Below are 13,181 nucleotides of genomic sequence, written 5' to 3'. Positions count from 1 at the left end.
ATCCTTTTTCTGAATTACTGAATTACTTGCAAAAATAATGAATGAAGAATTCCAAAATTATTATGGAAACTTCATTCAGAAAGATCCATGAATTTTTAAAACATTAGCAGATATTATAGAAAAAAAAACATATTAAAATACCTCGGGAGGTATTATTATGTTTAATTCGTACGCGCACTTATATTAGAGTGCAAATTATTAATAAACAAATTTCGGCCGAAAACCATGTAACGATGCATCTCCGCATTGTTTTCCCTGGGGTCATGAACCGCCTCCCTGTCCGGCCAAACACCCGCCGGACAGGCAAACAGGCGCTATGCGCCGATAAACGCCTTGTATACGCGCGCGCGAACGGCCCAGCAAACGCGCCGTTAATCGTGGAAACTTCGTGCGCACGCGCATTAAGCCGCTCTTGGCGTTGGAGCAACAAAGAGACGTACGCGCAAGCGGGAGCGCAATAGTGGACCGATCTCGGAGCAGCGGGGATGTTGTATTCCGAGAAGAACCGAACTCCATCCGAGCATCCCCAACTCTCCGAGATCAGGGTATAAAAGGTGGGCGATTTCGTGAAGAGACCGACTCTTTCCCGGTCCAGCTTCCAAGCCAGACCAAGGAAATCCATGTGGTAGAGCGAGCTATGTCACCGCTGAGAGATCTCAGTGATTTCCGATCCCGCTTTTTCGATATCCAAGGAATCCGAGCGGTAGAGCGAGCTCTGTCACCGTCAAATGATCTCGACGATTCCGCCGAAATCCGTCTCCACCTCAGAGTCCGCGGTGACGACTATCACCCAGGAGATAAAGTGATTTTTGGTTCCATCGAGAGATCTCGAGGCAGCAGGTACCAACGCGCAAACAAAGGAACCCCGTAGAACTCCTGTCGTGAGACCGAATTCCAAGAACACCGGCGCGCCGTCTGAATAGCATCCCAGCCCGCGCGCGTTGCGGGCCATGAAACCGCGAAAAGGTAAACACCACGAAGAATACGCGTTGTAACCGAACAGGCGCGACGAAAACAACGCTGCTGCGCCGTTCTTTTGCACCGGCCGCGAACCGAAAGGAAAAGACAGAGCATTGTAAATAACCGTCGTCGTTCTTGTACATACCGCGTTTCTCTATTTCTAGACCACACCGCCGTTCTTGTACATACCGCGTTTCTCTATTTTTAGAGCATACACTTGCATATATTATTTTCATTTCTGCTATAATAAATTTGTATTTTTTTTACGCACTCCCGATCTCAAATTTAATTAACCTGGCAACCTACTTTCACGAAAGCCCTGGCTTTCCTGAGCTCGTCCGTGCTCGGACAAACACAGGTTGTTACAACCATAAAAGAAAGCATAAAAAATATATCAAAATTTACAAATTGTAAAGTTATTAAGTAATCTAAATCATATTAATATTAGGAGTACAAATTGAAAACCGCCGTTTTCCAGTAGATGGCGCCAGCGGTAAATGCTGGCGCCAAACATTAGATCAAAAATTTTAAATGTAAGGTTGGGCATCTGGCAACAATTTCTTATCATTGCAGTTGTGAATTTTTATCGGCGTTACATATTTTTTGTGATCGAAAATGTCGAAATTTGTGCCCAATAAGCGTCATTTGCGGGAAGTTTTGCTTTTTGCCTTCAATTCGAAAAAATCTGCGGCTGAGGCGCGTCGAATGATTGTAAAAACTTATGGTGAGGCTTCCATTAGTGAAAGAACGTGTCAAGAATGGTTCCAACGCTTCAAAAGTGGTGATTTCGGCGTAGAAGACAAGGAGCGCCCGGACAGTTGAAAAAGTTTGAAGACGCACAATTGGAAACATTACTGAATGAAGATTCATCTCAAACGCAACAGGAGCTTGCAGATTCATTGGGCGTGACTCAACAAGCTATTTCACATCGTTTGAAAAACCATGGAAATGATCCAAAAGCATGGACACTGTGTGCCATACGAATTAAAGCCGAGAGACGTCGAACGGCGTTTTTTCGCGTGCGAACAGCTGCTCCAACAGCAAAAACGAAAGGGTTTTCTGCATCGTATTGTAACCGGCGATGAAAAGTGGATCCATTATGATAATCCAAAGCGAAAAAAATCGTGGGGCTACCGCGGCCATGCATCAACATTGACGGCCAAGCCAAACATCCATGGCTCGAAGCTCATGCTGTGTATTTGGTGGGACCAGCTCTGCGTGATTTATTATGAGCTGTTGCAACCGGGTGAAACCATCACAGGAGCTCGCTACCGAACACAACTAATGCGTTTGAGCCGAGCATTGCAGGAAAAACGGCCACAATACGAGCAAAGACACGAAAAAGTGATGTTGCTGCACGACAACGCTCGGCTCATGTTGCTCAGGTCGTTAAAACCTATCTGGAAACATTGAAATGGGACGTCTTATCTCATCCGCCGTATTCTCCTGACATCGCCCCTTCAGATTACCACTTGTTCCGATCAATGGCGCATGGCCTGGCTGAGCAGCACTTCCATTATTACGAAGAGGCCAAAAACTGGGTCGATTCGTGGATCGCCGCAAAAAACGAGCAGTTTTTTCGACGCGGGATTCGTATGCTGCCCGAAAGGTGGGAGAAAGTAGTGGCCAGCGATGGACAATACTTACAAGAATAAGTATGTAACCATTTTTCAACAATCAATCCTCAAATTTTGACAAAAAACGGCGGTTTTCAATTTGTACTCCTAATATTTTATTGTAATATGTATTAATATTTTATTGCCTCTTACATTTGTTTGGTATTTAATTGATGTTAAAATATATTTACATTTGTAACGCTGGTACTTTTTGGTGCGGCAGATGTCAAGATACTTTTCGTAGCAGCGTGATATCGTAATCGGTTGCTTGGATGTGCTCGCCGGATGCCAGGGTTTTTGATAGTAATAAGAACTCCGTGTTGGGTACAATGAGACAAACGTAAAAAAATATATGTATCAAAAGGTCGTCTAAATACATAAATATTAACAATCCACCGGAGTGCTCGATTAAACAACGATCGAACCCGTGCAAAGTAAATGAACGATCGGACCCGCGCAAAGTAAATGAACGACGATTGGTCGGGCCGGATAAAATATAATTCACTACGCAAATTAATATCTCAGCAAAAGAACGGATTCGGATAATTCATAATCGGAGTGCCGTGAAACGGTGAACTTCAAGTGCGGTTAAACGGGCCGTGATTGGCCAGCGCGACGGCCGGTCGCGATCATGGAGTCGATGGTGCGCGGTGCAGCGGACAGTTCCGCGATACGCAAGGGTGATCAACGTTCAGAGACCTAAGTGGTCTCTCCTTGCGGGACGTTGTCACCCCGTGGGGATAGGTTTATGAATTGAGTCGGGGAGCGGCGTCGAGTATTCCCGACAACGGGGATGTTCTCGAGAATCCCCAAGAACGGACGTGCGGAACGGACGGTTTCTATTGGCTGAGAATACCCAGCCGCGGGAACAACGAGTATTTCCGTCGCGAGCGGAGGATGGAATTGGCCGAGTATTTCCATCCGTTAGGAACGACGATATGCCCGTCGTAAGATAGTTGGAACGAGAATGCCCGTTTCCGAGGAGGTGCTCGAGAATATCGAAGCTAGGGAGCGCTAAAGATACCCGGCGCAGGAGAGGAGTAGGTGCAAGATTGGTGGCTCGGAGCAATCTGACTTCGGCTGCTCGCTGCCGGCTTATATAGCGGTCTGTGCGGTTGGACGTACCAATCAGCGCGCGCGGTTGGGCCGGCCGGAGTGGGAACGCTTGCCGAACGCGGCCCGCGGCACGCATGGTAGCGCGTGATCGCGGCAAACTTAGCCGAGCGCATGCACGTGCTCGGTCTCACACGTTGTGTTCGGCGTTTGGACCGGAGTGGCGGTGCGATGGAGGGGCGTAACGTTACACATTTTTCAAAAACTTGTTCAACTTGCTTAAAATTTCCCACTTAATTCTACAAGATGGCAGAAACTTGTCACGCTCTCTTATTGGCTAGTAAAAATACTTGCGCACGAGCACACCTTGTTTCTTACATCATGGTCGCAGCTACCGGCGTAAAAACAGAATCGGGCAAAGTACGAAATTGCATACGGTTTAGATTCATTGATTCATATAAATTTTTGAGTTCAAGTTTTGAATAATTAGCAGCATTTCTAAATATTGATCAATTAAAAATTACTCGTTCTGAATTTTCCTCGTTGTCTCACGAGAATTTTGAATTGCTTACGCGCAAAGGCGTCTTTCCGTACAAATACGTGGATCACAAGGATAAGTTCAATGATACGCGTTTACCTCTGCGCAAATCTTTCCATAGTTCGCTTACCAGGCAGACGGTATCAAAGAATGATTACACTCACGCAAAGAACGTGTGGCAGCGGTTCTCAATTGAAATCCTGGTCGAATACAGCGATTTATACTTGAAAACCGATGTCTTATTGCTATCTGACGTATTTGAAAGCTTTTGTAATAAAAGCATGCAGAGTTACGGTTTGGATCCTGCGCATTATTACACATTGCCCGGCTATGCTTGGGATGCAATGTCGAAGAAAACAGGTATAAGATTCGAGTTGTTCAGAGACATTGATGATGTTATGTTTATTGAAAAAGGTATTCGTGGCAGTTTATATCAATGTTCTGGCAGATATGCAAAAGCCAATAATAAATACATGCAGTCTTATGATCCGTCAAAACCATTGTCTTATTTAATGTATTTTGACATAAACAATTTGTATGGCCACGGAATATGTCAACTATTGCCATATGGCAAATTCAAATGGGTCGAAGACGTTGAAAATTTTGAGGTAAACGCGATCGATTCGGATTCGAACATTGGATATATTCTTAAAGTCGACTTTTATTATCCAAAACATTTACACGATCGACACACAGACCTTCCGTTCTGTTCTTCACGCGATAAGCCGCCAGGGTCAAGGCACAATAATAGTATTTGCGACAGTATATGACAAAAAGCGTTACGTCATCCATTATCGAAGTCTTTAACAATGCGTAATGGATTTGAAGTTGTAAAAATACACCGCATACTTCAATTTGATTAATCCACCTGGCTTCGCGATTATATCGAATTAAATACAAAATTAAGAACAAGCGCAAAAAATGATTTCAGGAAAAATTTATATAAATTGATAAACAATGCAGTATTTGGCAAAACAATGAAAATACGTAATCACTCTGACATTAAATTATTAATGCAATGAGAAGGCTGTTATGGCGGAGGCCGTAATATCACGACCCAATTTTCATAGTCTCAGCGTCTTCGCTGAAAAACTTAGTTACCGTCGAATTGCGTAAATTGTCGATGAAATTGAACTAGCCGATTTATGTGGGCATGTGCATACTCGACATTTCAAAAATCTGTCTATACGAATTCTACCACGAGTATATGCTTCCTTTATATCATGATAAATATAGTATATTATATACAGATAGGGGTCGTCCATATATTACGTAAGCATAATTGGGGGAGGGAGGGAGTCAGGTAAATTCTGATAAATGCTGACATGGGGGGAGGGGGGTCATACACATTCTTACGTAAGATTTTTTATGTCTGTCCCCGGCGTGTATCTTCGGATGTTGAAGATGAGAAGGCGTCTCGAGGTGCTTCTTTCTCGCATACTGATTTAACATTTATAAACTATAGCAAAATTTAAAAGTTTAAACGTTAAGTAATGTTTAAAAATTACGTTAAACATATAAAGTCCGTGTTCGCATTCTTATTGCTTACACTGTAAATTTAGACTAGATGGCTGTACCTGCCGGCCGAGTTCCCGTTGCCCGGTGGATCGAGCAGCTGGAGCGGGGATTTGGCCGGCGGGGTAAGGGAGACGCGCGACTTGCCGGCTTGGGGAGCGCGCGCCTACCCGCTTTTGTATTGTCGTTGCGAGAGAACCGAGTGCTCATTAAACGAAACGGTGATTTCCAAAACGAGAGTTTTTCTTTCTTTTCGCCTACTCCGACCGACAGACACCGTGAAAAGGCTCTAAGTTCCTTAAAATTAAGGTAACCGAGCTGAAGAAACGAACATTTGGTCCTTCGAGCCGGATCTTTCCGATCCTTAAAGTTACGGAGCAACGCAAGTTCGCCAGTGATTCGCGATCATAGTACGAACCGCGTGGCCGCCATCGTCGGAGCTGTGGCGATCTTGGTCGCATCGCGCTTCGCGGCGTGACTCTTTTAATACACTGGTGAGTGCAGTGGACAGAGTTTGCCTGCTGGAGGCTTACTGCAGTGGACATTAAATGGTAAGTGCGATCTTGTCGCACCAGTGACCAGTGATTATCACGAGCCTTACTCGCGTTGATCACACGCTCTGTCTATCTCTCTCTCTCTCTCTCTCTCGCGCTCTCGCGCGCGCCGACAATGGCACAATCACGCGTCTTACTCGCGTCAATCATGCGCCTTGCCTATCTCTCTCTTTCTCGCTCTCTCGTGCTCGCCGCTAGTGGCATACTTGCGCGTTTTACTCGCGCTGATCACGCGCTCGCTATACTTTCCTTGCTCGTTGTCTGTGGGATGCTCCCGCGGGTTACACGCATCTGATCACGCGCTCTCTCCCTCGCTCTTGTAGGCTGCCGGGAACGCGTATTCCGGAGTCGCCTTGCACCGCGTGTCTGGCACGCGCGCGTGACACGCGATTCGATTCCCGCGGAAACTATACCGGGCGTCCCAAAAGTGCGCGATACACTGCTCCGTTTCTTTGCATCCTTGCTGCTAAGTGTGACAGCGTATTCAATTGGAGTTTGGCATGGCTACTTTGGAGACATTTGTCAAATAACAAACCACGCAGGCCGGCTATATCTCTCGTATGTGGACGAATATGCAGAAACTTGGCCAGGCAAGGATCGATCAACACGAAATTAAATCGCGCTTGACGCGGCTTGACAATTATTGGGAGCAGTTTTCAATAGCGACACTTTGAGCTGATAGCTCTTGAGGGTTTCGAGGCGAGCGCATATAATAAGAGCGATGTCTTCACCACCACTGAAGAAAGTTATTTCTCCGTGCGAGCTCAGTTTTTGACAGCCTTATCTAAGAAACAACCGCCGGAGCGGAAGACCGATGAATCGGCAGCTGATACACAGCCCCTTCTGAAACAACTGCATTTTCCGAAACTCGATCTTCCCAAGTTCTCGGGCGATCAACTCGCGCGGGAGGATTTCCGCGACCTCTTCAGTTCGCTCGTGCATAATGTGCCGGACATCCTCGCGGTGCAAAAATTGCAACATCTGAGAAGCTGTCTCTCTGGGGAGGCAGTGGCGATGGTGGCGAAGGCTCCAGTAACCGATGCCGCCTATGAGGGAGCGTGGAGCGATTTGGTCGCTCGGTATGATAATCGGCGCATTTTACTTTTCAGTCACATGCGTAACTTGCTGTCTTGCCCGGGTCTGTCTAAGGCGTCGCCGGCAGAGCTTAAACGTTTGCTCGGACGTTTGTAACGCAATCGATTCGAGTTTTTGCGTCGTTAGAGCGACCCGTCGACAAGTGGGATGATTGGTTCGTGCACTTGCTGCAAGATGGACTTCCAGACACGTCTTCGGTGGAAAACCTTGCTGGGAAATTCGCGCAATTTTCCTTCCTTCCAGCATTTAAGAGACTAGATGGAAAATCGCATCCGAGCTCTGGAGGTGGCAAACCCGGATGTCTCCCCTACCCAGGCCGCGCTCGCGTCGAGATCCAGGGCTATCAAACCTGCGCGTGTCTCTGCGAATGCGGCTTCCACTTTCAAGCCACAGCCGAACGGAAAGTGTCCACTCTGCAAAGAGAATCATCTTCTCTCATATTGCGCCAAATACAAGGGCATGACCGTGGCTAACCGGGGCGAGTTGGCCAAGAAATTTAACTTGTGCCTCAGCTGCCTACGCACGGGGCATCGAGTAGACGCGTGTGCGGCAACAGGTCAATGCCTGGTCTGTTCCGGTAAGCATCACACATCGCTACATGGCTTTACCTTTCAGCACGTTGCAAACCTCGAGTCGTCGGAGGGAGGTGAAATTGGCACGTTGACGAGTAGTAGCACTGCGACTACGAGCGTCGCTGCTCTGGCGGCGCCGACTGCGTCCACGGTTCTCCTGAAGACAGCTATGGTCACCTTGTTCAGTGACTCGAGACACGCGATCAAGGTCCGAGCACTCCTGGACTCGGGTGCACAGTCAACCTTCGTGACGGAGTGGGTTACGCAGCAGTTGCACGCTAGGCGACGGCGAGTGAACGTGACGGTTCTGGGTCTCCAGGAGGCTCGAATGGGCGTGGTTTCTTCTTCCTGCAGGCTCACTGTGAGCTCTCCTAATAAGCCGAGCTTGCGTCTTCCAACCAAAGCTCTGGTGCTTCGAAGCTTGACAAGCTTATTGCCGCCGGAGCGCGTGAGGACGATGTCTTGGCCGCGGGCTGGAGCTAGCGGATCCAGCCTACGACGTCCCGACCCCGGTCGATGCCGTGCTCGGCTCGGATATCTATGATCTGGTGATGGAACCTGCGTCACGGTCCATCTGGCTTTCCCTCTGCGCAGCTCACTGCGTTTGATTGGGTACTGTCCGGGCTGGCTCCGGTGGACCGTGGGACGACGGTCTCACTTCGTATCTCGGTTAACTGTGCGCAAACCAACAAGGATCTGTCTCGCGCGGTTCAGCGTCTCTGGGAGTTAGAGGAGGTCAGCTCTCAGACGCCTCCGACTCCTGATCAGATTTGGGCGGAGCAGCAATTTTGCGAGACGCACTCTAGGGATCCAGACGGACGCTACATCGTCCGCCTACCAAGGAGAAGAGAAGGAGAAGTCAAGTTCGGCGATTCACGTCGAGCCGTGATGACCATACTCTTGAATTCCGAGCGCAGACTAGGCACGAAAACGGAGCTCCGTAAACGCTACGCCGACTTTATGGTCGAGTACCTAGCGCTTGGTCACATGGACTTGATAAGGCGGAGAGCCGCAATGACATGGACTTGGTAAGTCCTGAAGCTTTCACCGCACAGGAGTTGTATTATCTGCCGCACCACGCGGTATTTAAGGCGGGAGATTCTTCAAATAAGATTCGAGTCGTTTTTAACGGGTCGTTTCGCACTACGTCGGGCTATTCGTTAAACGACGAACTCCTGCCAGGGCTACGTCTTCAGTCGGATCGTCTTGACGAGATGGCGACTTTTCCGAGTCGGATTCATGGCCGACATCGTTTCAATGTTTCGGGAGATCCGAATCCACCCAGATGACGCTGACCTCCAGCGTATCTTATGGCGGGCGGACCCGTCTGAGGAAGTCCGCGATTACCGTCTTACCACCGTCACCTATGGGACGGCTTCAGCGTTCTTGGCCTTGCGGACACTAAGGCAGCTGGTTCAGGACGAATCATCCCGGTTTCTGAGGGGATCGGAAGTTCTCGGTCGCCACTCCTATGTGGATGACATTCTTGCAGGTGGTGACTCTCTCGATGAGGTCAGGGACGTCCAGGAGCAACTGGCTGCGCTCTTGCGCGTAGGGGGGTTCGCCTTGAGCAAGTGGGCCTCCAATTGGAGAGATCTGTGCCCTCGCTCGGATCAAGAGGAGAGATTGTTTTCTACTGAGGAGGCGGTGGGCGCCCTGGGAGTCATCTGGAACCCTCAGAGTGACACTCTCGCCTTGAGAGTGTTCCCGTTTGGGGACTCACGCTCTGAGGTACCATTGGCCATGACCAAGCGAGGAGCACTTTTGGTAATAGCCAAACTCTTTGACCCTTTTGAATGGGCGGCACCGGTCCTCGTATTTGCCAAGATTTTTCTTCAGGATTTATGCCTGACCGGATGTGGCTGGGATGATCCACTGCCCACGGAGCTGACACAGTCGTGGCAGACCTTCCAAGCGTCTCTGCAACAATTGGAGGACGTCCGCTTGCTTCGTTGAGTCAAGCGCGGCTCAGACACGGTCACCCTCGAGCTTCATGGTTTTTCCGATGCTTCGGAGCGAGCCTATGCCGCTGCCGTCTATTTGCGAGCAGTACAGAAGTCGGGCGAAGTTGCGACACACCTTTTTTTTTTTTTTTTGATAACGGAGAGGAAATGCCGCATACTCCAGGCCCCGGGGGAGGCTTGGTGGTTATATGGGGCTCTTCCCCGCCGACGCAACGTGTCGGCGGGGACATACCCACTAAAACCTCTCCGGGTGTCCTGCCCTGGTCCATGACTGGGGTGCTCCGGGAACGCGTGCAGCATACTTCCGGAGCCCCCCGGACCCGGTAGTTGCGACACACCTATTGGTGGCGCAAACTAAGGTCGCCTCGATAAGAACTCAGAGCATCCCACGCCTTGAGTTGTGCGGGGCTCTAGTGCTGGCGAGAATACTCGCTCGTACCGCCGGGAATCTCAGTCTCCCGGTAACGTCGATCTATGCCTGGACAGACGCGCAGGTAGTCCTCAGCTGGCTGAAATCCCACGCTTCAAGGTGGAAGCCATTTGTAGCCAACCGAGTAGCTGACTTCTGCCGATTGACCAATGGAACTACATCCCAACGTCGCTCAATCCAACGGATGCCGCGACGAGAGGCGTCTGCCCAGTGGAATTGCTAACTATGAACTTGTGGTGGCACGAGCCGCTCTGGCTCAGCCAGCCCCGTAACAGTTGGCCCGTCCAAGGCGAGCCCGTCGGCGCGGCCTTCCGTGACGAAGAACGGCGGGTAGCTGTACACGAGGCTCACACTCTCCCGGAGGAGACCTTTGTGGAGAGATTTTCATCTCTAACTAAGCTTCTTCGAGTAATTGCTTATTGTTTTAGATTCTATCACCATGCGTCAGGACGAGAACCTTCCCAAAATGGTTATCTCACTGCTGACGAGCTGCACTTAAGCCGCTGTGCATTGGTGAGAATGGTCCAGGAACGGGCGTTCGAGAGTGAGCTTACTGCGCTGAGAGGCGGCCACCCTGTAGCGCGTCGCTCTCCATTGCGCGGTCTTCACCCTCTCCTTGATGAGACGGGGCTGCTGCGCGTGGGAGGCAGGCTTCAAGCAGCTTTAATACCGCAGACGGAGCGGCATCCGTTGCTTCTCCCAAGGTCCGGACATTTCACGATGCTGGTGATTAGTCACGTGCATTTGGCTACCCTTCATGGAGGCCCTTAGCTGATGAGAGGCTACTTGATGCGCCACTTCTGGATCTTGGGCGGCGCCTCGCGAATCCGGATGATCGCGCGGCAGTGCGTACGCTGTGCGCGCTATAGAGCCGCAACAGGTCAACAGCGCATGGGCCAGTTACCGATGGAGAGGGTGCGTCCGTCGCGTCCTTTCCTCTCGTCTGGCGTGGATTACGCTGGACCGATTGGTATACGAACCTCCAAGGGGCGAGGTCACAAGGCAACAAAGGGCTACATATGCCTTTTTATTTGCCTTGTCACGAAGGCTATCCACTTGGAGGCGGTAACGGATCGTACGACCCATGCATTCCTTGCGGCTTTCCGCCGCTTTATCTGTCGACTAGGTCGATGTACCTCGTTTCTCAGCGACAACGGCACCAACTTCCATGGTGCGGATGCAGAACTGAGAGGGATGTTCCACATGGCCTCCAAATTTTATCGCGAGGTTGGTGCCTGTCTCGCAAATGACGGGACGAACTGGACATTTATTCCTCCTCGCGCCCCCCACTTTGGCGGTCTGTGGGAGGCTGGCGTGCGATCCACCAAGTACCATCTGCGTCGCCTCATAGGGGATCACACCCTTACTTTCGAGGAGCTGGTCACTTTGCTGTGCCGAATTGAGGCTTGCCTCAATTCGAGGCCACTAAGCCCATTGAGTTCCGATCCACAGGATCTCGCGGCCCCCCTTTTTTTTTGTTCACGGAGAGGAAATGCGTTACCGCATACCCCAGACCTCGAGGAAGGCCTGGTGGTTATGTGGGGCTCTCCCCCGCCGGCGACGTGCCGGCGAGGGCCTACCTCTCCGGGTGTCCTGCCCTGGTCCATGACTGGAGGGCTCCGGGAACGTGTGCAGCATACTTCCGGAGCCCCTCGGACCCGATCGGCCTGGGCCTACTCGGCGCGCCAGGTGCGCCTTAACCATAGGCGCACCTGGCAGGGCTTAAGGGCCTAGTCTGCCCTAGGTCGGGGGAGGGGGACACCGTCTGCCCCCCGCCTCTTTCCCTGGTGTTTTGGGGGTAAAGCCCGGGGTATCCGGCCCCCGTCGTAACCCCGGGCTTCTTCGCGCCGCTCTGATGTCGGCGCGGCCCTCCTTTCTACCCTGGGAGGGAGAGAGAAAATCTTTCCCTCTCCCCCCGCCCCGATGAGGCAGTGGGGGGAGTGACTCCGCGTTATGCCGCAGGGTCGCTCCCCTCAAACGGTCAGGTCGGATCTGCCTCGCCAGGCTCGCTAATGTGAGGGGCCCTGCTCCCGCGGCTGCGTGTCCCAAAGACGGGGCCAGCAACCGCAAGGGAGGAGGGACGTCTCCTCTCCCCGTAGGCGCTGTTGCTCCCCTCTTCCTTGATTGTGGGAAGGGATGGTGCAACAGCGGCTGATCTATTGGCCCCCCGCCGCCTTTTGGCAGACGGGTCGCGAAGGCCCAGGGGGCAGGCCTTCTTCTTCTTCGGGGCGGCCGGTGAGGGAGCCAAGGTGGATCATGGCCCCCGTCCTCGCCGCCCCTGTCTTCGTTGTCTTTGCCTGGGGGCATTCGTCCTCCAGTTACGGCCTCCTCCTTCTGCCGCATTACTTACTCGCAGAAGGAGGAGACCGCGACCCATGCTCTCTCCCTGCTGACCATCTGGCTAATGATGGCCCGCAGGGAGAGGTCGTCGCCAATTTCTTTTTTGAGGACTCCGCGCAGCTCATCCCATGCTGGACAATCTTCCTGCGTGTGCTGCGCGGAGTCCCTGTCGGCGTCGCAGTGGTGGCACTGCGTCGTCGGCTCCTTAAATATCCTGCACAGGTACTCACCAAAGCAGCCATGCCCGGTGAGCACCTGTGTCGTCCGGTAGGACAAGCCGCCCCAAGGGTGGCCCACCCATTCGTCCAAGTGGGGTAGGACGGCTTCCAAGATCCGAGAGCCTGCCGCCGGCGGGTCGTTGACGAGGCTCTCTCGCCAAGCTCTCATGGCCCGCCGGCGTGCTCTCTCCCGTAGTAGCGCGGCGACCCTGGGGGTAACCACTCCCCCCCTGCAGGCGGACGGTCTTCGCTCTGGCGTATGACCAAGCCAGAGCGTCGGCCGTGAATTCCGCCGGGGGGAGTCCCGCCAGTATCATGGTCGCCGC

The 13,181-nt window shown here is 51.5% G+C and overlaps 1 protein-coding gene across 1 annotated transcript; it reads left to right on the top strand.

Annotated features, from left to right (window-relative positions):
* The first annotated feature begins 9,142 nt into the window (after positions 1–9,142).
* LOC120359476 lies at positions 9,143–9,859 on the top strand. The gene has a single exon (XM_039457055.1). It carries the CDS (start codon positions 9,143–9,145, stop codon positions 9,857–9,859), a length of 717 nt encoding a protein of 238 aa, XP_039312989.1.
* Positions 9,860–13,181: the final 3,322 nt, after the last annotated feature.

The sequence above is a fragment of the Solenopsis invicta genome, chromosome 14, assembly GCF_016802725.1.
Source record: "Solenopsis invicta isolate M01_SB chromosome 14, UNIL_Sinv_3.0, whole genome shotgun sequence".
In the NCBI taxonomy this organism is placed as follows: Eukaryota; Metazoa; Arthropoda; class Insecta; order Hymenoptera; family Formicidae; genus Solenopsis; species Solenopsis invicta.
The sequence above is the reverse complement of the archived record's forward strand: the minus strand, read 5'-3'. Positions and strand labels throughout refer to the sequence as shown.

What these genes read in the sequence shown, in the direction of transcription:
- LOC120359476 (XM_039457055.1), top strand. Translation starts at nt 9,143, where the DNA reads ATGGCCGACATCGTTTCAATGTTTCGGGAGATCCGAATCCACCCAGAT.